The sequence below is a fragment of the Archocentrus centrarchus genome, chromosome 1 (assembly GCF_007364275.1).
Source record: "Archocentrus centrarchus isolate MPI-CPG fArcCen1 chromosome 1, fArcCen1, whole genome shotgun sequence".
NCBI lineage: Eukaryota > Metazoa > Chordata > Actinopteri > Cichliformes > Cichlidae > Archocentrus > Archocentrus centrarchus.
The window spans coordinates 37485887-37508250 of NC_044346.1; the positions used below are offsets into that span (position 1 = coordinate 37485887).

General features: G+C 43.0%; 1 protein-coding gene across 6 annotated transcripts in view; it reads left to right on the forward strand.

Annotated features, from left to right (window-relative positions):
- The window catches only part of rptor (regulatory associated protein of MTOR, complex 1), a 189724-nt gene that overhangs the window by 118038 nt on the left and 49322 nt on the right, over nucleotides 1–22364 (forward strand). For all 6 annotated transcript variants that reach the window (XM_030744394.1, XM_030744142.1, XM_030744057.1 and 3 more), the window contains exons 10-17: nucleotides 2458–2602; nucleotides 9641–9716; nucleotides 12149–12250; nucleotides 16280–16363; nucleotides 17554–17664; nucleotides 18183–18257; nucleotides 19554–19619; nucleotides 21969–22160. In XM_030744394.1, the coding sequence (XP_030600254.1) occupies nucleotides 2458–2602; nucleotides 9641–9716; nucleotides 12149–12250; nucleotides 16280–16363; nucleotides 17554–17664; nucleotides 18183–18257; nucleotides 19554–19619; nucleotides 21969–22160 (851 nt within the window). The remainder of the gene's footprint in view (nucleotides 1–2457; nucleotides 2603–9640; nucleotides 9717–12148; nucleotides 12251–16279; nucleotides 16364–17553; nucleotides 17665–18182; nucleotides 18258–19553; nucleotides 19620–21968; nucleotides 22161–22364) is intronic.

Sequence of the window (22364 nt, forward strand, 5' to 3'; positions counted from 1 at the left end):
CAGGGGTGCAGTCAGGGGCATGCTTTTAGTTTTGCTGTATACTACTGAAATAAGCTACGGTGTCTGAGGGACAACAGTTGGTGCAAATCACCTAAACTGTGCACAGGATTTTTCTGGGGCTAACCCCTCTGTCTGCTGAAGGCTGATTAAATTTGAGTGCGATAACTGCTGTCTGCTGATGATGCTGGGTGTTTTAGCTCTACACTGGGAAGCAACAAAGCACAGCTGCCTGCAGCAGAGAGATGATGTTTCCTTCTCTGAAGAGCTGATGTATGAATGGCTTTATGGAACTCTGAGAGATTTGAACTTGAGAATTGGACGACCCTCCAGCTCTAATGTGTCGTTCTCTTTGATCTGAAATTATACTTGCAATAAATGTATCAATATTTTATGCTATTCAGCTTCACAAACAGTTCTTTCTTTATGAGAGCATACATACTCATCATTTCCATAACATACATGTGCACGATGCCATCACAGAGCACATTAAAAAGCAAGAATCTTTTTTAGCTATACCACCACAGTCGTTGCTAACTACTCATCCTGCTCGCCAAATCCAGGTCTCTCTGACTTTATTTCTCCAAGATGAAATTTGAGTTGAAGCGTTGACGTTTTCCAGCCATTAGTAGAAGCGCTGAAAGGGTTGCAGTGCCGGGGAAAGTGGGCCAAATTGACATCAGATGCAGTTTTTCTTTGTTTTTCTTTTTCCTGATATGAGAGTCACAGAACTTTGTAACAGCTCTCACTTCGTAGGGATTACCAAAACCAAAAATAAGACATAGACCGAACAGATTCCCCCACTTAACTACCCGAAATAGTTTTACTTTCAGCTAAAACATGAGCATAAACCTGGATTAGTAACTGTGTCATTCTTTGACTCACTGTCTTGTTTTAGTTGAGCTTATTTTGTGCTCATTTGCTTTTTAAACTTGTTTTTAATGTTTGTTTTGTACGCCCCACAGTTATATCATTATTTAATCATTTATGCAGTTATGGGCTTTTATCTGTGCTTAGGTGCTTTTATGTGGATGTTTTCTTTTAATGTTGATGCATGCCATCAGCTGCCAGGGTCTGCAGATAAAAATTAGCCTGTGAGATCAGATCTGGCACATTTACACGGTGGAGCCGAGCACTGATGTTAAAGTGCACTGTTCATTTTTTAAATTAATTTAAAGCTAAACACTGTTGTACTTGTCTAGTTATGGAAGATGAAATAAACATGTAGTGCGTTAAATTACGATAAAATTGCAAGAAGAAGACTTCTTCCTTTGTAAAACCAGGACGATTAGAGAAGCAGACGTGCAAGAACATTTCCTCATGCTGGAGAAAAGACGAGCTCGCAAAGACATCTGAGGCGCGCTAAAATCTTTATTTGAACATGTTTGGGCCGTGATGAAAAATGAAATGACCCATGTGTTGCAGCTCTCGGGGAGCCTCAAATTAGGGCACCTAATAAAAACTGCGCGGTAGTGACGCATCAGCAGTACTAAAACTTTGAGAACGTCCCCAGTGGTCGAAAATAGTGAAGCTGTTTTATATAAAATGCCAAAAGTGCAGTACGTGCAGGTTGGCTGCTCAAATTGAGATTAATTGTGTTTAGAGCGTCTAGCGAAGTAATTGGGGACATCGTTTAACCGTAATTTGGCAGACACAGACATGCATAGCAAAACTCATGGTGACAACACACAGCGCTGCCATTAGCCATCACCCTCAAGCTCAGCCTCCCCAGATAAAAACACACACCATTTGCTTTTTTTCCAACACGTCCTTACAATTTGCATGCATCACACACAGATTCCCTCATTGGCCACCTGTCTGTCGAAATGCAGCACACATCCACACAGAGGAGGGCTCAGACTCTCATGAGACAAACTGTATCCCAGCTAGAATAGCAATGTGACAACAGTGATGGCTGCAGAAGCCTTTTAAACCCTCGGGGCTCTGCTGTTAATGAAGCATCCTGCATCAGAGAGAATCCCTGTAATGAAGGCACCGCACACCTAATCCAAATCTCTCTCTCTCTCTCTCTCTCACACACTCTCTCACACACACACACACACACTCTCTCACACACACACACACACACACACACAATGACACTTCACTGTTTTTACAGCCCAAAACTAACAGTGGGCACAAGAGCTGTCAGACAGTGTGTCTCATAAAATATCCCCAACACACAAGCGAAGTAATCATAATCATAAGCTAAGAGATTGCCGTGGGATGTGCCTGGGCCCGTTACAGTGAATTCCCTAATGAGCTGATGACAACGTGACTGCGACACATTTAAATCTGCATTTTACCGTCCTTTAGATTCTGTAAGCATGCAAACGCGCCGGCACATTTTCCTCCGAAGCAGCCGCCTCACTCTAGTTAAGCTTCGTTTTGTTAGTGGTGTCACTCAGGCGCCCGTCTGAGTTCATTTTAATCACCTGCTGTCCCCTTCTTTTTCTTCAGATTTGTTCCAGAAGTTGTTTCGTCAGGACCTGCTGGTGGCCAGCTTGTTTCGTAATTTTCTGTTAGCAGAGAGGATAATGAGGTCATACAACTGTACACCGGTCAGCAGCCCTCGCCTGCCCCCTACATACATGCACGCCATGTGGTAAGACACGCAGACACAGCTCGGGGCTCACTTTCATGCACACAGATACACAGATGTCCTCAGCTTTGTAAAGCAGAAGGCGAGAGGGAGAGTCATCCTTGAAGCTTTGCTGTTTGTTCGTACACACTGCAATTAGAGGTTGAACAGACTTTCTCTCAGACACATGTTGTGATTAGAGAACAGACAGTCTTGTCTTCTTTGTGTGCAACTTTAATGATTGTTAGTGGTTTCTTTTAAAAAGGGTGTGGGGAGATTAAAAAATACCATCAGTCTGGCCTCTTGTGCATTAAAGGCTAATCTGCCTCAGGGCTTATTTGTCCAAAAGTTCTGGGCTTGATTATTAAATGAAAACTCGACTCTGTTGTTAGCAACTACTTTTGTAATTTCTCTTTTTACCTTTTACTGAACACTTTCAGTGCAGAGAGAAATTTCTAGGAGTTCAACTCTTAGAGTTTACAGAAGCTAAAGGCATTCAGTTTCATCTTTGTGCATTCAGTACAGGGCTTAGTGTAATATCAGGTCAGACTTGGCAGAATTACTGAAAGCAAGGGCTAGTAGACATGCATATATATATATATAAAAATGTGGACACTCTCATTAAACATAGCCGACTTACACATAGGTCAGCATATGTGTTAGTAATACCTGGTGCCAAAAGCTTCACACCTGCTCTAAATGCTTTAAATTTTTCTTGTCCTGGATCTTTATGAAGTAAATGAGAACAAATATTCCTATCACAGAAGCCCCACCCACCTGCTGTTCAACTCCTCAGGAGTTAGCCAATCAGATAAAACTTGGCTTACTCTGAGAACACATTGTGTCCTGAGAATACCCCCAGAACGTGAGGCCAGAGTGGATCTTGCCCACTCATGACAATGTTTTAGTCTACCGGACGTACTGCAGCCGGTAGGTCTCTGTGCTCCGTCTGAAAACAGAAGCAGGAAAAGGTGGATTCTTTGAACATGTGCAGAAGCTACACATGCACTTATATATGCACTAATGTGAACTGATCTCTGATGTATAGTAATCTATAAGCAAACATGGGACAACAGTGTTCTGTCTGTCCATTACAATGTAATAGCCAGTTATTTCTGAAACTGCAGTTCCTATAATAAAAAAAAGTGCTTTAATTACTCTGAACCTCGAAATATATTGTTGAAGAAGTGTGAGCCAAAACATGTAGGTGTTTTTATTTGCTTCTTCTTTGGAGCATATGCATGCTCCTCGTTCGTACTATGTTTCATTTCCATGAATCTTAGTTCTCATTTATTTTTGCATGTTGACTGTTGCCAGTTTGGCTGCATGTGCTCACAGCAGAGGCACATCCAGCTGCCTTCACCAGGGCGGGGCATGGTCTGTATTACATTATGTTAACTGTCACTGCATACAGGAACCATTTTTTTGCAGCATGCTGTAAACATGTTTATATCTGCTGTTAAGTTGTGCATCTTAACATCGAATTGACTCACGTTTGGAGTCAGCCCCAAGTGGTCATTCAAGGAACTGCAGTTTTGCCACTTTGGCTGTTCTCTCAGCTGTTCCGGGGGTGCTTTTCACCATAATTTCATCGTCTTTTGAGATGTTTTTGTCCTTGTTTCCTCATTTTGTGTGTGTTGGCTGCATAACCTTGTCTCTGTGGCCTGATACAGTGACTGTGCAGATGAGTCGCTTAAAATTAAGAACAGCTGCATTTGGGTTGTTCATTTACTTGATAGGAACTTTTACTGTTGAAGCGCTTCCGTGTGTCAGCTCTGTTGTGTAGTCAGTGCTGTGCAGAGACAAGTCAGATTGGATTTAGGGTAAAAGTGCTGCTGTTTCTTTTCCCATTCGCTCACATTAACCTGGAGCCAAATACATCCACCTTTGACTGAAAGCAGCGGGAAAAAAACACTTGCCCTCTGGGGTATGTTAAAAGACTTTGTGGGACGTCTCTATCTGTGTCAGGCACGGCAGATTTAGGTTAAAAGCAGCCACACCGCAAAAATAAACCAAGAAAAAACAACAAAAACTTTCTGAATTATTAAATAACACAAATCTAAGAGTTTAAGGCTTTTACTTCGACTCACACAGTTTGGTGCTTATAAGTTGCTGCATTTTTTTTTATTCCCACCATTTTACTGATTTATTAACTACACTTGTGAACACAGAGAGGTGCTCAAAAGCCTCCCTTTTGTCCATCAACTTTGCATTCTCTTTTGGGCATTGGTAGAAACATTATCCCATCATCTATCTTGCTTCAGTTACACTAACACTTCACCCACTATCTATTGTTTCTCCTCTTGGTCTTCTATAAATGCCTCCCTCCATCTCTCCCACTCATTATCTGGCTTGTGTTTGGAAAAAAAATCTCACTCTCTTTGCCTCAAGGAGTGACTTGTTGTGTAACAGCCTGGCATCACTTATTGTAAAGAATACTGCTCTTTACTCAAGCAGCAGTCTTTCATTCTCATTCCTACCCACTTTTTTAGATCGTGGGTACATTACAGTGTTTACTGCCAAAGAAATTAGGAGTATCACTTTGTTTCATGGCAGCACATGCAGTATTAAGCAGGACAGAATAACAGCAGAGGTATGCTTTAAGAGGGCAGGAAACAAAAGCAAGAGGACAATAAAAAATGGATGTGCCAGAGATATAAGGCAAGTGGAAACATAAAAGTTTAGATCAGCATAGATGGGGAAGAAAGGAAGATGTAGAGGAGGAATTAAGCAATTTGGGGGTCAGTTGATCGATGTTGGTGTCTGAACACCAACAGCAATTGTTATTCAAATGAAGGAGATGGGAGAGAGCGGATAAACCCCAGGTTGATTACTCCCTCGTGGGCCGTTTCAGTGTGGGAGTGTGCGTGGGTGTGTGTGTGTCTGCTTTATGGCTGCGCTCGTGTTTGCACGTTGCTGCGCCACTCTCTACAGGCAACACACAAACACACAAAAAGAGCTTAGTCAGCCGCCAACTGGTCCCCTGCACGCTGCGGTGTTGTCCCCTCATCACACACACAGACAGGCTTCGGTGATGAGTTACTCATTCGGATTCACAGGCAGATTCCAAGTTAACGCCATCGTCTTAAAGAGTGCGGCAGCCTCCTCCCTGTGAGTGTGTCCTTGCTGATTACACTGCTCTATCTGCTGGTTTCCACACCAGTGGATTACATAAACACCAGCAGGATATTTGTTGGCAATGTGTGCACACAGATTGTAATCTCAGTACTTGAAGTTATGAAACCAAGAAAATATACTCTCTGAATATATATATATATATATATATATATATATATATATATATATATATATATATATATGGAAGGAAAACACTTTAATTCAGAGTGATTCGTGTAATCTTAATATTCTTTGTCAAAAAGAAGGGTTCAGAAAAAGGGTTGAAGCAAAACCAATTCAAATTAAAAATACTCCAAAAATCAGCAGCAGCACTAAAACAGTGACTCAGATGAGCGAAGATGAGGCTCCAACTCCTCATCTCAGGACGCCTGTCAGTCAAGGATGCCACGCCCCTAACTCCTGTATCCAGGTGGATGAGTTATTGAGTTATAACAAAAAATGGTAAACTATCCACTCAGGCCAAAACCGTTTATTGTACCAGGCTGTAAAAATGCTTTTTATTGCTTTCAAATTGGACAGTTAAACATGAGCGTCTGTGAAGATTGACTCACTTTTGGAGCCGGCGTCATGCAGCCATTAGAAGCACATCACAGGCCTAGAAATAAGTTGACCACCTAGTCCAGTTGCTGCTTGCTGACAGCAAACGCTGTTACGTTGCTGTTACGTTGTTGAGTGATGCACCGGAAACAAACAATTTTTTTGATTCAATTTTAAATTTGCTGCTTTTCTTTTTTGTCAATCACTCTGCTTTTCTGAGTGATTGACAAAGGTTTGATTGCTAGATAGATGGATGGATGGATAGATAAATGCATGCCTACTAGCCGCTGCCGTTTAAAGAGATGAAATAATAGCGAACACAGGGTGGGGTGGATGAGGAGAAAAAAATCATCTCGTACTGTGCCCCACAGGGCACAATATGAGGTTGCAAAAACCTCCGCATAGCGTAGTTAGCACATATACTGCATGAGAGCGCTAGGGTGGGGAGGGACAGGAATGGAAGGGAGCCAGCGGAGGCGAGTGGGTTCGGGTTACTGTGGAGCTGACCCAGCTCCCCCCTCAGCTAACAGTTCCTGATAAGAGGTGGAATGTTCATCAGCAGCCTTGGTCTGGGGATATCAGTTCACACAGGTCAGAAGATGAGACAGTGCGGGGTTTACAAAACATCCAGGAGAAAAATGAGATACCCGGCAATCCAAGGACAGTCAGGGAGCCAAATGTCAGATACTACAATTGTTTTGTACAGGCTGTCACTGGTTAATTTGCTGACAGCCTTACAGTCTTGCTGGTAACTCTCAATGGTCAAAAATCCAATCATCTGAATTTTCTTGGTTCTTTCCTTGCCATGCAGAAACAGACACTTCTCCAAGATCTAATCTCTTCCAATTCAGCTCCAGCAGATGCTGAGTCTGAGTTTGAGTTTGTACTGCTCTGCATCCCCTCACAGGCAGCCTTACCAAGGCCCGAACGGCTGCCCAGACTTCCTGAATTTCACGATAAGCCAGGTATCCCCAAGTCCAATCAGGAGAAATCCTGGTATCAATAAGCCAAATATATATGCATCCTCCACGTCCTCAATTGACAGTACAGCCAGGCACGTCATCTTCCACTCTCCCCAGGAATCCCTAACATAGCCAGCCAGGTATGTCAGTCGGACAAGAGGAGAGAGGGTTTTTCCCAATCTCCTCTGGTGAAAATTTGATTAATAGCATTGAGAGACCAGCTGACCAGATCCATAATTTTAATTTCCAGTTCGGAAGATGTGTGAAGAGAGGCTCTAAAGCACAGCGAAGCAGCAAAGCAGGGTAGATAAGGAAGGCTGGGGAGAGACGAAAACAAGAGAACAAGCTGAGAACAAGATGAGAAACGTAGTAGTAGTAGTCTTTGGTGCTCTATTTTAGCTTCATGAATGTAATGAAGCTCTGCAGAAAAATACTAAGTGCACTGATGGACTCACTAAGCACCCAGTCCATACAGTAGCTAATGCAGCAGCTTACACAGTGCAACATTGCTTCTAAAAAAGCACAAGGTTTAAAAGTTTTCTCATGATTGGGAAGGTTAGAAGCATGTTTGTTTTTTCATGTTTGTCCTCGTAAAATGACTTCAACAAAATAACACAGATTAGCTCTGATTCGTGCGTCTAGATGCAGTTCGTATGTTTTAATCTGGGTGTTTTATAAGTACAGTATATGCTGCGTCACTTGTTTGCTAACTGCAATGTAAGATATTCATGTAAATAGAGCTCTTAGTTGAACCAGTGTGTGACTATAATGAGGTCTAATATGCCAAAAATTAGACCTCATATGGCACCAACACCTTGTAAAATGAGCAGCATCTGTTCTTAATAAAGCAGTAATTTGTGTTTTGCACTGCTAATATTCTTACTGGAAGACGACTACACTGGCTCCTGGATTAATATACTCTCCTGTTTGGCCATTTACAGCGGCTGACAGAAGCTGGAAGAATCACAAATGCCTTCTAGCCACATGCTGTATTGCATGTTTGCATGTTACACGTTCATCAGTGGGTCCATTATATCCTTGACACTGTGCTGTCGACCAAGAGTGCAACTCTATTATATCACATTGAGCTAATGGGAAAAACCATTAAAGCAGAAGGAGTCTCAGACAGAGTGAACTCAACATCAGTGGTTCAGCATCACATTACGTCGCTGTGCATCGACTGGGAACATGACTCAACCCCTGACTCCTGTTAACTGAAAGGAAAAAGCCCCATCGAGGCCCCCGAGTTCAATTTTCTGCAATAAAAAGGAGCTGGAAAGTGAAGGGAGAGCAGAGACAGACAGACGGAGAAAAGAGATGCCGTGATAAGGTTTGATGTGAGTTACATAACCCCATGAATTAGAAATGATGGCCATGAGAGAAGAGCTTGTGTTTCGAACGGGATTAAAGGCGCCTCACTCAGGACCTCGGGCTGAGAATTTAAAGAAGCGCATGTGCTTAGTGAGGAGTGCAAGGGAGAAAACGTGAGCTGAGCAAAACGAGTGAGAGTGGCAGGATGGGAAAAAAAATGGCCAAGGTCCAAGTGATGACGTGCATTTGTTTATTCTGCTTCGTGCTACAAAAGGAGAATCAGTAGATCTGGACCAACACATCACACAAAATGTGCCTGTTCAGGATGAGGCTAAAACCAAACCCGACCCTGAGCTCGCCTCCAACCCTAGAAGGGTCACAGGTCAATCTGTTGAATGTTAAGAGGTGAAGAAACAATCTTGATTATGGGATTTAAAAAAAACAAACAATGTTTGAGGCGATTTAAATAATGGAGTGAAACCACTGGCATGTTTTCAACTGTTTGTAAATACCTTGTTCAAAAATGTAACAAAATAAAAGCCTAGAGAAGAAAAATAACACTTTTGGACATTATGGATTTTTGGAAGTCTGAATGTCAGTGTTTTTGTTTTGTTGCTGTGTGAGACATGCTGCCTATAGTGCCAAAAGCACACTGAGTTTCGTCAACAGGGCTGAAGAACTGCTACAAAAATGACTTTTGTAGCTTGTGTTTTTCCAGCTGCAGCATCACGGTGAAGTAAAAAGATCCTCAGAGAGAACGTCCTTTTCCAAGGCTCGTGAGATTAAATGGTTGGATAGCTTCATCTGTCTGTTATCAGGATCACCCAAAGGCTTATGGACACATTTATTGAATATTGAAAATATTATTAAAGGTGTAGCTTGGCCGAATGTAGGTGATGAGTTTTTCGGCTCGATCTGGATTCATGTGGAATTCTGGTTAAGATATAATATGAAACACCACCAAGTAGAAGGTTTATACTTATTATACTTATTTGTTGTAGAAATTCTTTTTGTTGGTCTTCACTGTTAGTTAAGGATCTTCCTCATGACATATGATGTCATTTACATGTGGTGTGTGTGTGTGTGTGTGTGTGCGCGTGTTTCCTCTCTTCAGGCAAGCGTGGGACCTGGCCGTGGACATATGCCTCTCTCAGCTGCCTACCATCATCGAGGAGGGCACCGCCTTCAGAGTAAGTGTGTGTGTGTGTGTGTGTGTGTGTGTGTGTGTGTGAGAGAGAGACCTCTTGCCTCTGATGCTTCATGTTGCTGAGTTTTTGGCATTAAGTGTGTGAAGCTCGGTGGTTAGGGGACGTCTGGCGTTGATGGATGCCTTTTATCTTGAACGCGTCCAGCACTGACACCTGTGAACGCTGCAAGTTCTCCACCAGCAGCATATACAGCATCTCTATTAATCTCTCACACACATGCACACACACTCGTCCCCGGTGGATTACATTGTAAAATGTCAAGTCTAATAACTCAAGTGTGAGCGTCAAATAAAAAATAGTTCCAGAATCTCCCGTCCCTGCACTTTCAGCCGCTCGAGTGTTTATTTACTGACGAGGCAGGGGAGCGTGATGGAGATGCTGAGTGTGATGGAAACGCACTTCAAAAAGCCTGATTGAGCTGATGATGACTTCACAAATATGGGTCAGCACAACAGTTTCTGTATGTATTTGTATCTCTGTTTTTCCTACAGCATCATAAAGAGTGTTTCAGGTCCATAAATGCAGCTGACCAGGCACGCTGTTGTGATCCTGTCGCTTTGAGACTTGGTTAGATTCAGGAAACAAAATGTAACAAAATGACTCGATTGAGTTTAAGAGAAGAGCCGGAAATTTTCACAGACCCTAACCATGTGTTCGGCTTCGTTGGGAGAATCCAGGAAGGAAAACTTCCCACACATGTGGGGGGAAAAAAACTACTTGGGTGGGGGGGGGGCAGCTTGTCCCATCTGTGGACACACAATACTACGTGACACAACGTCTTTGAGTAAATCCTTAATTTTGACACACATTTTCTCTGTTTTTGGTGTTGAGTATTATAATGCTCCAGTCTTTTCTGATTGGATGATTGCACTAATGCTCCTGCAGCAATATTAATTAGAGTTCTGCGGGAACAGTTGGATCGAGCTGACAAACAGTTACTGGATTCTGCAGTGACGACTCAGAGAGGTGCAGGACACACAGCAGCTTTACCCATGTTAGGGCTTTTATATGGAAGCTCCACCTTCTCTCCACCTGGCCTTCGGAGGTGAGCATCGCTCCCTCGGGAGCAGTTTTCCACCCTCACTCCTCCTCCTACTTTCTCTCGCACTTTGGCTAAAAACACTTACCGACACTATAATTGAGCCTCTGAGGACTCCTAAAGGAGATCTGCCTGCTCGGCCTCACAGCCTTTAATTCCTCTCTGATGTGCGTCGCCTCTTTACCCCCTCTTTCCTGGACTTTATCACAGCTGAGTACAAGGGTGCAAAAAGGAGGAACATTATTTATGGTAGATTTTTACAGATTGAGCCTTGTTCTCTGCTCCTGGTGAATAACCCCTCTTCAGCAGCTTTAAAACGCCCCGACAATCATATTTTATTTTAGCGTGCTCTCTGAAACAAAAAACGCCAGGCAATACATGCACCTCATTTTTATGTAATAACTGTATTCTTTATGTGTGTTTCATTACAGTATCGCTCGGGGATTTCATTGCATTTTATAAATCTTGGTTTTATTTTCCTTGCCTTTCATTCTGTTCTCATGTACCGTACTACATGTGAGGTGTTGTATTAAAGCAAGAAATTTTAAATGTATGTTCATGTTTTTAAATTTAACAAGCAGCTTATCTCGGTGTAAAGATGTTACACTAACGTGTGTGTGTGTCTGTCTGCAGTGTAGATGCGCAGTAGTAGTTGATATGATTTGATGAGTCAGCGTGTGTCGTATTCCTTCTCTTGCAATAACCCTGCTTATTTCTGTGGATTGATTTTGACAGCTGTGGTTAATTTCCTTCACATTGCTTTGATTTTACAAGCATTCGTTACATAAAATACCGAGTAACTGCTGGCCATGTCTGTCAAAAGTATCGACAGCACTGGATTAAAAATAATTAGTTACTTTCATCACTGGTGTCATTTTTAAGTAAGAAGCCCTTCTTTCACATATGTCAGTATCTGAGTGTGTAGGGTTATTAGGCTTTGATGACGCTCGCATTAATTTAGCCATCGAGCCGCGGAGCGCTGATATTTCCCCCTCTCTACATCCATCAACGGTCCGCGCGAGGCTGTCGCAATTCCTGCTGCAATTTCAACACTCTGCATGATCAAAAACTCTGCGGCCAGGAGCCGATCAATCAGGCAAGGTGCCATGACAGCAGAGAGAGGAGAGGGGAAGGTGGTCATGATAGATCAGGATTTATGTTGTTACTGCAGCGCAGTGCCACTTCTGAGCTCATTATGTCCAGGTTTTTATGAAATGATGGGCTAGTAACTGCAGGACTGCCTCATTATCTGATCGGGGAGCTGCGTGTGTGTGTGTGTGTGTGTGTGTGTTTGTAAGAGAGAGCACTTGAGTGAGCAAGAAGAATAAATTCTTTAAAATGGTGATAAATATTTTATTTCTTCTTGTGTCCACAGCACAGTCCTTTCTTCGCAGAGCAGCTGACAGCATTTCAGGTGTGGTTGACGATGGGCGTAGAGAACAGAAACCCACCTGAGCAGCTCCCAATTGTATTGCAGGTACACACAGACACACACAGACACCTATTAGATGGGGACAGATGAGGGAGGGTGGGGTACTGTATAATGGACAACAAAAGGCCTGGGAGAGAATTCAGTGAACTGAGGAGGACCCGCTGTCTGTAGCCAGGTGCTTATTTCCCCACTTTTACCACAAAAATGCAGTTTAGACTTCATGTGCGTAATTTTTGATCAGCACTGATGACTTTTGGAGCTGAGATTACAAACCAAAAGAAACAAACTAAAGTAAAACTTTGAGTGTTTTTTAACATTAAATGTGAGGATAAAAATGGTTAAAAAAGTGAAATGCAGTTATAAATTCTGTATCAGACTTTGTTTTGCAGACGTCAGTAGTGCTAATCGGTCCCCTTTAATTTATTACACAACACACTCCTTCCTTCAGCTCATTACTTTGACTCTCTGTGAATTAAACTGCTAATCCGTCTTGCAAACTGAGCTCCGTATTATCTTCTTTATCTTTACAACCTTGCAACAACACCTGCAGCATGAATGGTGGCAGTCATGTTCTCTGTACTGGTGCTGAACTTTGTAGATGCGGCTTGCAGGTGTCCTCTTATTCACGAGACATCGCCACAGCAGGTAGCATCAAATATTTGATCGATGCAAAAACTCCAAGAAATGTGTGTCTCCTCCCAGGATCGAACCGGGGGTCTTTCTCCTGTTTTGCAACTGCATAAACCGCTACACTGTGGAGCCACTTGGCACTGAACTTTGTAAAGATGCTTAAACTGAGGTGAAATCTTGACAGATCCTTGCAGAAAGCATCAGCTGTTGAGTAACTGCTCAGATGCTACGTTTTCCTCCTCCTCTTCTTGCCTCCACCACCATCCTCATCCCACAGGGTTGTACAGTTGTGCTGTTGTACTATATCACAGTGTAGTAGCTGTCCATGTTGAATGGTAATTTCCTGCTGACTCAGCGTGCTGCCAGCAGCAGCACGTCCATACAGCAGTTCTGTCGGGAGCCGTTAAAAGCTGAGGAAAAGGCACACTGATCGGGGAGCACTGGGTTGTGTGTGTGTGTGTGTTGGTGTTGACGTGGACATAAGCAGGAAGCAGCAGCAGCCTTTAAGATTACACAACATATTGCAGCTGTACACCTTAATGGCCAAAGTCATCTACTGTAAGGGCTACTTCATGCTTGCTGATGTAATTGATGGACATGTAAGCAGGTTTCTACCCCTTTAAGCATGCAGTTGCATAAGAATGAAGCTGAAGAGCCTGGAGTATTCTTCGAGGATTTACAGCCCAAGGCCAAAATATAATCTGACGCAATGTGAAAGGTGCAAAGAGGGACAGAAAATGGGCAGCAGGCAGTAATCCATCAATAATGCACTTAAATGAAATGAGCAAAGGGAGGACATGAGCGCTCAGGAAGGAGAGACTCGGTGCTGTGTCACCATTTCATCCAGGACGGATTAACAGATTCTGCAGAGCAGTTACAGTGTCTCTGATTTATGATGTTACAGTAACAACAACACATTCAAACGTGTGTTTGTTTGCTTTTTCCGCATGTACCACACAATACTGTTCATACAGTACGGGCAGGTGCATTATGATATGACGCCATGTGTGTCGAGGTTCATAGATACCGCGTGATGACAGGAAGTGCTTACTCACCACACCGAAGGTGATTGGAGGCGAGGCGTTACACCCATGAGACGCACCGATAAATATGCACGCATGGTTTAATGTGTGCGCATATTTATAGTATTGCTCAGGGATTGTGTTTTCATCCCTGCGCATTGAGCTGCATGCTAATGCATGTTTTGACTGATGTGCATAGTATGAGCTTATGACTCAGACTCTGTAGAAGAATAATAATCATTTTATTTGTGCAGCACTTTTAAGTTCCTGTCCAACTTTTTCCACCTCGATACACCAGCACACGGGTCTCAGGTGTCTGCCGATTACCAATCTCTGCAGCTAAATTAATAAGATCTCCCTGTGAGGAAGAGACTGGGAGTCATTGGTTTAATTTGTAAGGTAGCATCAGCATCCACTTAAACTTTGTTTTCCTAGCTTTGGAAAAATTAAACATAAAAAAAATAAATGAATATAACTTTACTGAATTGGTATTTATTGGGTAAATGATAAATTCATTCATTGATTTTAGCTCATTGTGGAAGTCCTTACTGCTGTTATTTCTGGTCGTTATAGTTCGTCCTCTGCCCGCTCTCCCGAAACACAAACACAGAGTGGAGCTGACAGCAGACAGGTGAAGTGACACAACATTTAATGGAGTTGACTACAACCCATTATGTTGTTTTAAGTGTAACAAAGGGTTTCCAGCAAGTGTTACACCAAACATATCCACAGTGAGAGCAGCAGGGAAAGGCTCATACTGGATCTTTTCAATCATGTCGATTCACCTGACCGCAGTTTGCAGTATTGCCAGGGGCACAGCTAAGAGAGTATGCTTCCTGCATACTCTATTAGCTGTGCCCCTGGCAAGAGGAGCCGTGACGCATGGCAGAGTAAACATGAAGAAAGTTCAACCCGCTGTCACGTGATCCAGCTGTTTGAGTCATGATAGGATGGGTATCAGAGCCAAAAAACTAGTTTGGTGCATTAATCGCAATAGTCCCACCTGTAGCCAGACTGGTGCATGTAACTTAAACCTGTCAGCAGGGGCGACTCCCGTGGATGTAAAAACACTTGCAGTTGTGTCGTATAGAACAGAAAACCTTTCCCTCCGACCTCCGTGGAAACTCTCCTGATGACTTTATTGGGCTCAATCAGTAGTTTCAGATGACATTAAATAAAAGATGAAGTTAGTTTTGTAAATTATGGTCATTATTAGCATCGTTAAAGAAGATTACCCAGGGTGTGCTTGGTCCTTGGTTTCACTGCTCGTTCATTATGTCCAGTTTCACAACAAACCATTGGCAGTGGTGAAATTGCTCAGTTCCTGGCTTCGTTATGGGACTTGACTAACCAGCGGGTGACGTCATGGTGGATATGACCATTTTTGTACTGACGGGTCTAAAAATATAGCTCGGGTGGGGAGAGGCGAGGATCGTTTTTTCTTTAAAGCCAGATCTGGAGAATTTCTCTTAAATTTTTGCCAGCGCACACGCCTGCGTCACACACTTCCTTGTTCCCACGCTCATCCGTGGAGTCGGAGGCATCCCTGGTCCGGTCTCTCCCTGTTTCTGTGGTCACGCCCTGCAGGTCAAAGGCACAGAGGAAACTAATAATATATTATGAGTTGATGGAGATGCCTAAATGTGTGTGTGGGTGTGTAATCCTGGGTTTCTCCATATGCTTGTTCCCACACACGCTGCGGGGTGGTCACATGGGGATGGACCAGTGTCCAGCCTTCACACAGGCTTTGTGCCGCACTGCGTCTAATGCTACTTCGACTATACATACACGCACACATTTTTAGCACCTAACATATGCATCCTTAAAATAGTTCTAGTTGGCCAAAACTGCTACATCGTGATCCCGTTTGGCATCTCTGCTGCGTTGGGTTTTTCTTGGCTCAGATTCGGCCTTTGGGGCTGACTGCACGTGGCAGTAAACATGATCGCAGCAAACAACAGAGGCAGCGAGCTTATTGGACAGAAATCTGCACATGTTCCTGTTATTTCTCTCTTTGGTCAAAAAATAAAGAGTAAACAAACCCTCAGTTAGGAAAAAAATTATTCCAATTACATCATTCAAGGAGGGGTTTTTCCTTTGGGGCTTAAGTGGCTGCCAAATTTTCTCTGCAGGAAAAAAATCCTGAAGTAAACCCAACACTCTCAGGTATTATCCTTAACCAACGTCTCAGTGAGATCTCGAGTAAAATGGCAGCCAAGAGGACGCACCCAGCCGCCCACTCATGAAATCTGGTGCCAGTGTGTTAGCAGTACTGGTGGGAGAGCCACCTGTTTTACCGCACCTCTACGGCTTCTCTGCCATTTCTCCTGCAGTTCTTCCTCCTCCACCTCCTACTTTAATCTCAGACTTCCTCTTGGTTCACAGGCAGCACAACCGACCTTTGACCTCTGCTCTCTTTCAGGTGCTCCTGAGTCAGGTGCATCGGCTGCGTGCTCTCGACCTGCTTGGACGGTTTCTGGATTTGGGACCCTGGGCCGTCAGTCTGGTGAGTTTTGTTCTGCGGTGTCTGTTTGTTAATCTTCAATATTAACAGAACACGATCGAGACGCACGCGGCGCTCCGACCGGTGCTCAGCAGAGCGTAACACAGGAAGCAGCGGCATTCATGTATCCTTCAGAAGTGCCCGAACCAACAGTTTTTATACAGCACAAAGAAATGTGAAAATGACAGTTTGTGTGTTTAGTGATTTGGAGGTTCACGTATCCCAACAATATTCTCTTTTAAGTCTTAATACTTGAAACTAAGACAAAAACTTGCTTTATCTTTTGAAACTTAATTTTTAAACTAAGAGACTTAAATTCAGACACAGTGTCAAAGTGTGTTAAATATCTAAGTTATGCAAGATTGAGGCTTTAGTTGGTCTTAAAATCATAGTTGAGTTCTTAATTCTGCCTTTCAGAGGTTTTACTATGACCGGTGCAAATTAGTTGAATTGAATCCAATTATTTATATAGTGCCAACATTGTAAATACAATATTAGAAAGAAACCCCAACAGTCACATGACCCCCTTAATGAGCAAGAACATTATTATATAGGTTATTGTTTCGACTTCTAGCATTTTAAAATGGGAGGTGGACCTGGCTGCTTTTCTCTGAGACAGGAGTGTTTTCGGTGAGATAAAGTCCGGTACGATCACCTGTCACTGGGAAAAGAGAAGATGTGTCTCAAGAGTGAAAACGTAAAAGCATCAGCTCTGTGCTTTTATAACTTACATTCAAACAAATAACAGCAGCTAATGATCTCATTATGAACAGGATGCTGCAGTTTTAGAGCTACAATTAGTCATTTTTGCTGCCAGGGAGCAAAAAAAAAAAAAAATTACCTCCAGTGAAAATATTTTTAATGTGCTGCATCAAAGTAGTAAATTTAATGTCCCTAAATCTGGTATTACTGCTCTTATGATATTGGATAATTTTGCATGATAACCAAATTAGGAACACGCTCCTCGAAAGAGCGGCTCTTTTGTTCTTCTAACCTGAGGTAGAAATAAAGATTTCAGCGTGCCTCCGGCTCGGCTCCTTCTCATTCTGGTGTTTGTTTTTCAAACCACAGGTGCGTCTCGGCCTTCACGCTCGGACGGTCAGGTTCAACAGCAAAGCCTGACCCATAACAGCAATATCAACACAGCTTTATAAACACCGCTGCTCCGTGTTTGTGTGTTTCTCTGTTCGTAGGCCTTGTCCGTGGGGATCTTCCCCTACGTGTTAAAGCTGCTTCAGAGCTCAGCCAGAGAGCTGCGGCCGCTGCTGGTTTTCATCTGGGCTAAAATCCTTGCTGTGGACAGTGTACGTAAAGTCAGACTTTCACACATTAAAGTCCTGTTTAAACTCTTATTACATTTATTTTTATAGACTAAAAAAAGTTCATTTACTTGTATTAACTTTCATTCTATCCGTGCTTCTTTTTTTTCCTTTCGTGAAGACACTTAATTGAACTGATTTTAGCAAACTCGCCCACACTTTTTGAAAGACTTTAAATCAGACACAGGCTTTGATCTTGACTGGTTAGTTTAACCGCTCATCACTTTGTTTCATGCTACAGATTAAAAACATGATAAACCCTCAAGTACAAAAGCAGCATGTGGCATCAGAATAGCTTTCTCGTGCTGGTGAAATAATTAGGAATAATCTAAGATTTACATCTCAGTTCTGCCATGTTTCATGTTTTATTCCTTCCTCAGGGCCCTGCAGCCCCTGCAATAATAACATTTACAATCAGTCTTCATACAAAGTTGTGAGAAAAATGGATAAACACACACTCTGATGTAACTGCTGTGAGCTCCTCCTTCTTTCTGTTTCTGCAGTCATGTCAAGCTGACCTGGTGAAAGACAATGGACACAAATACTTCCTGTCAGTGTTGGCTGACAGCTACATGCCGGTGAGTGTCCACCATCGTCATCGAGAAAGCAGAATTCTCTTTAAATATTCCAATTGGGTTTCTTAAAGTGGATCTATTATGTTCTTTTTGAACGTATTTTCATTCTTTGACTCGAATAGATGAGATCGTTTATTCTCAGTTTCTTTGCTTCCGTTTCATATTGGCTTCTCTTCATTGGCTCCCTGTTAAATCCAGAAATTAATTTAAAATCCTTCTCCTCACCTACAAGGTCTTGAATAATCAGACCCCATCTTATCTCAAAGACCTCATAGTACCATATCACCCCAATAGAGCACTTCACTCTCAGACTGCTGGCTTACTTGTGGTTCCTAGGATACTTAAGAGTAGAATGGGAGGCAGAGCCTTCAGCTTTCAGGCCCCTCTTCTGTGGAACCAGCTCCCAGCTTGGATTCAGGACACAGACACCCTCTCTATTTTTAAGATTAGGCTTAAAACTTTCCTTTATGATCAAGCTTATGGTTATGGCTGGATCAGGTGACCCTGAACCCTCCCTTAGTTATGCTGCTATAGGCCTAGTCTGCTGGGGGGTTCCCATGATTCACTGAGTGTTTCTTCTTCATTCGCCTCTTTTCAGTCTGTTTGTACCCCACTCTGTATTTAATCATTAGTTATTATTAATCTCTGTCTCTCTCCCCCCTCAGCAGATGACCCCCCCTCCCTGGTTCTGATGGAGGTTTCTTCCTGTTAAAGGGAGTTTTTTCTTCCCACTGTCACCAAGTGCTGCTCATAGGGGGTCATTTTGATTGCTGGATTTTCTCTGTTTCTCTGTCTTTGCCTTCCAGTATAAAGCACCTGGAGGCGACTGTTTGTTGTAATTTGGTGCAATATAAATAAAATTGTATTGAGTTAAATTGAAATCCTCTGTCTAAAATGAGCAGCTGGAGTCACCGACTCTTTAAGGTCCCCACTCTGATTGACTGCCCCTCGCCTGGCCTCTCAGCCTCCTCTTCTCACCAGTGTGGAAGTTCAACAAGCAAACTGTAAAATATTAAACAAATAAAACATTATTATCTAAAAACAACATTCAGACTCTACAGTTATTAAGTAAGGTAATGTAGCCTTAAAGGTTTCAGGCATTTAAAAACAGCTTACAGAAACCTTAGCAACATTAAAAATATCCCTGTTGTCTTTAGCTTTACTTTATGAGAAATATACAAAAGCATAATAGGTCCACTTTAACTTATTACTGTTATCATTGTGAACTTCACTTCAAATGAGCAAAAACTAGTATGGAATTGATCTAAAATCAGGTCTGAGCTCTTTTCTCTGTTTCAGGCTGAGCATCGGACCATGGCCGTCTTCATCTTAGCTGTCATCGTGAACAACTACACCACAGGGCAGGTAGGACGACGCCTGAGCACGTTTGTGTCCGTTTGTTTGCTGGAAATCCAAACGGGTGAACGCATTCATTCACTTCCCTCACCAGAACAGCACGTTCTTTCAGGGCCGGCCGTCACTTTGAAAGGTCTCTCCCTCTGTGTTGTGTATTTCTGGGAGATATTGGTTATGTGACAGTTTTGTCACCCACAGTCACCTCTGCAATCTCCGTTTCCGTCCCACAGCCACCTCTGTGGTGACACTTTATCACCGCGGGTGTCACTTCGGCCGGCTCCTGGCCTCCGGTGTTCGCTCCCAGAAGCCTTTTGTGTCTGACGCTAGTCAAACATCCAGGGGTGCCATGTAGGAATGTAGCTCATCATTTTTTGGAGCGTGCGCGCACACACGCATACGCACACGTGCTGTTCAGCAAAGAAATAGTCCACCATCACTCCCTTTTGCTCCTTCTCCTGCTCTCTGTGGTTATTTTTCTGTCTACTTGTGAATGTTATTTGACTCATTCATTTCTCCTGTACTCCTCCCTCTCTCGACGTTACAGTATATAACTGTGACAAATCATAAAAGCTGTATGTGCTCTCGAGCTCAGAAACAGCCATTCTTCTCCTGTATCACTGTGTCCTTAGCGCTCCCACCTCTCTCACAGGTCTGTGTAAATAATAGATGATCCTCTACATTACACCGAGACTCTCTGCCTGCTCCACATCTCCATTATTTATTCCTCTTCCTTTCAACAACAGCACTCATTACTGCAGTTTCGCTGTTGCGAGCATGTCACCGAGCCGTGGCGTCTTAATATTCCGGCTCTCTGGGTTCAGCTGGGAGGATCCATCAGAGCCGAGAGAGCGATGAGAAACGTTGGGGGTGGGGTGGGAGGGTTACGCTGTGTTGCTGCTGACAAATGATGTGTTGTTTATGATGCCTCAATTTGTTGGAGATGAAGGAGGATTCTCTCCTCCTCTTGTTTGTTGTGGTTCGTGTTTGTACGAAGGGTTGCGTTGGGGCTTTTCTATTTTCAAGAAAACTTCTGGAGCCGACGGGAACGACACATTTCCCAAGTTTTTATGTAACCACACAGGTGACTGTCTCCATTAACTGCACAGAGAATCATTCTGTAATTTGAAGTCATGTGGGTATATTTGGCTCTTTTTTTTTTTTAAAGTAGCAAAGGTGAAGTTTGTAATTTACAGATGTCCCCTAAACACATCACATACAGACAAATCAAATACAGTTGGTTGCTGCAGCTACTCGCTGTAGGTCTCAGCGAAAAAATTCAACTCAGTCACTCAGAAACCACAAATGTTTCCTAACGGTTGCTGTCCTGTTTTTACTCCAGTGGGATCATTATCCACTACAGGGTGGCACTGGGGCTGAAGCCCATCTCATCTGTCTTAGCAGGGGAGAGGCAGAGCACACCCTGCACAGGTCACTAGTCGATCACATGACTAATAAACAGGAAATGCAAATAAACAGGATCACAAAAACTGTGCAATGAGCAGAAAAGAAACGGTGACATTTCTGTACAAAAGTTCAATTTTTCATGTCCCACATCGGCCTTAAAGTGAAGTCAGGCACACAGTCAAAGTCCTGGGTATTTATAATAATCAAAGATTTCAGTTTAATGGCCATGAAGAGTTTGAAAACACACCTTAAGCTCCTTAATTCTGTCTTCCTGAACTTGATGCACTTATTTTATCTTGTACTGTTGAACATGTAAACTCCACAGAGGCCACAGTTGGCAGGCAGACTTTTTATGTGTAGTTTTATTAATGATAGTTAAAGTGCTGCATTTGTAATAGTCTGTGAGCAGAAGAAGCACAACAGCAGTCAAAAAACAAGAAGGGAGAGAACACTTGTTACAGCTCTGACAAAAAAATCAATCAAAAAACATTCACAAGGATTTGAAATAAAGCAGCCAGCTTCTCTCTTACGCTGTCAGCGCAGAGCAATTACTTTTGTTCTCAGATAATATTATTTATATATATAATATTAAAAAAAGGCCCAAATGGCTTGAAAGGAAAAAGTCACGCTGCCACAGAGCTCATCATCTTTTTGTCCCTCACACAGTATGAGGTTACAGGTTAGTGGATATTAACTGGCTAATGAGCTACAAGTCTGCTCCCAGCTTCACACCTCTGCACTGCTCAGCAGCTCTGCACTGATGTACGGTGCAGATATTGTCATTTTATTAGATTTAACGGGGAAGCCATTGTTAGCTGCCGCAGTCCAGCGTCTCGTGTCTGATCCAAATGATCCAAATTCAGTGATGTTGTTTTAACCCCCACAGCTCAGATATACTCATCTGCAGGTGTGCCCCATTTTAAAACCACTCATCACTCCTCATCTCCCCTCCAGGAGGCCTGTCTGCAGGGCAACCTGATAGCGAACTGCCTGGAGCAGCTGTCAGACCCCCACCCCCTGCTCCGCCAGTGGGTGGCCATTTGCCTGGGCCGCATCTGGCAGAACTTTGATCCAGCGCGCTGGTGTGGGGTTCGGGACAGCGCCCACGAGAAGCTCTACACTCTACTTTCGGATCCCATCCCAGAGGTGAGGCGTTACCCGCCACAGTTCAGCTACATGTGAGCAAAAGTAAAGCTGAAAAGCATAATGTCATATGGAAGCTTCAAATGCCAGAAAGTAGTTAGGAAAACACCTTTTCTGCTTTTCAGAAACAAGCAGAAAGGCACAGCTTCGTTCCAACATATGCGTAACCTTATTATTCTTCAAATGAAATGAAACCAGATTTTTAGG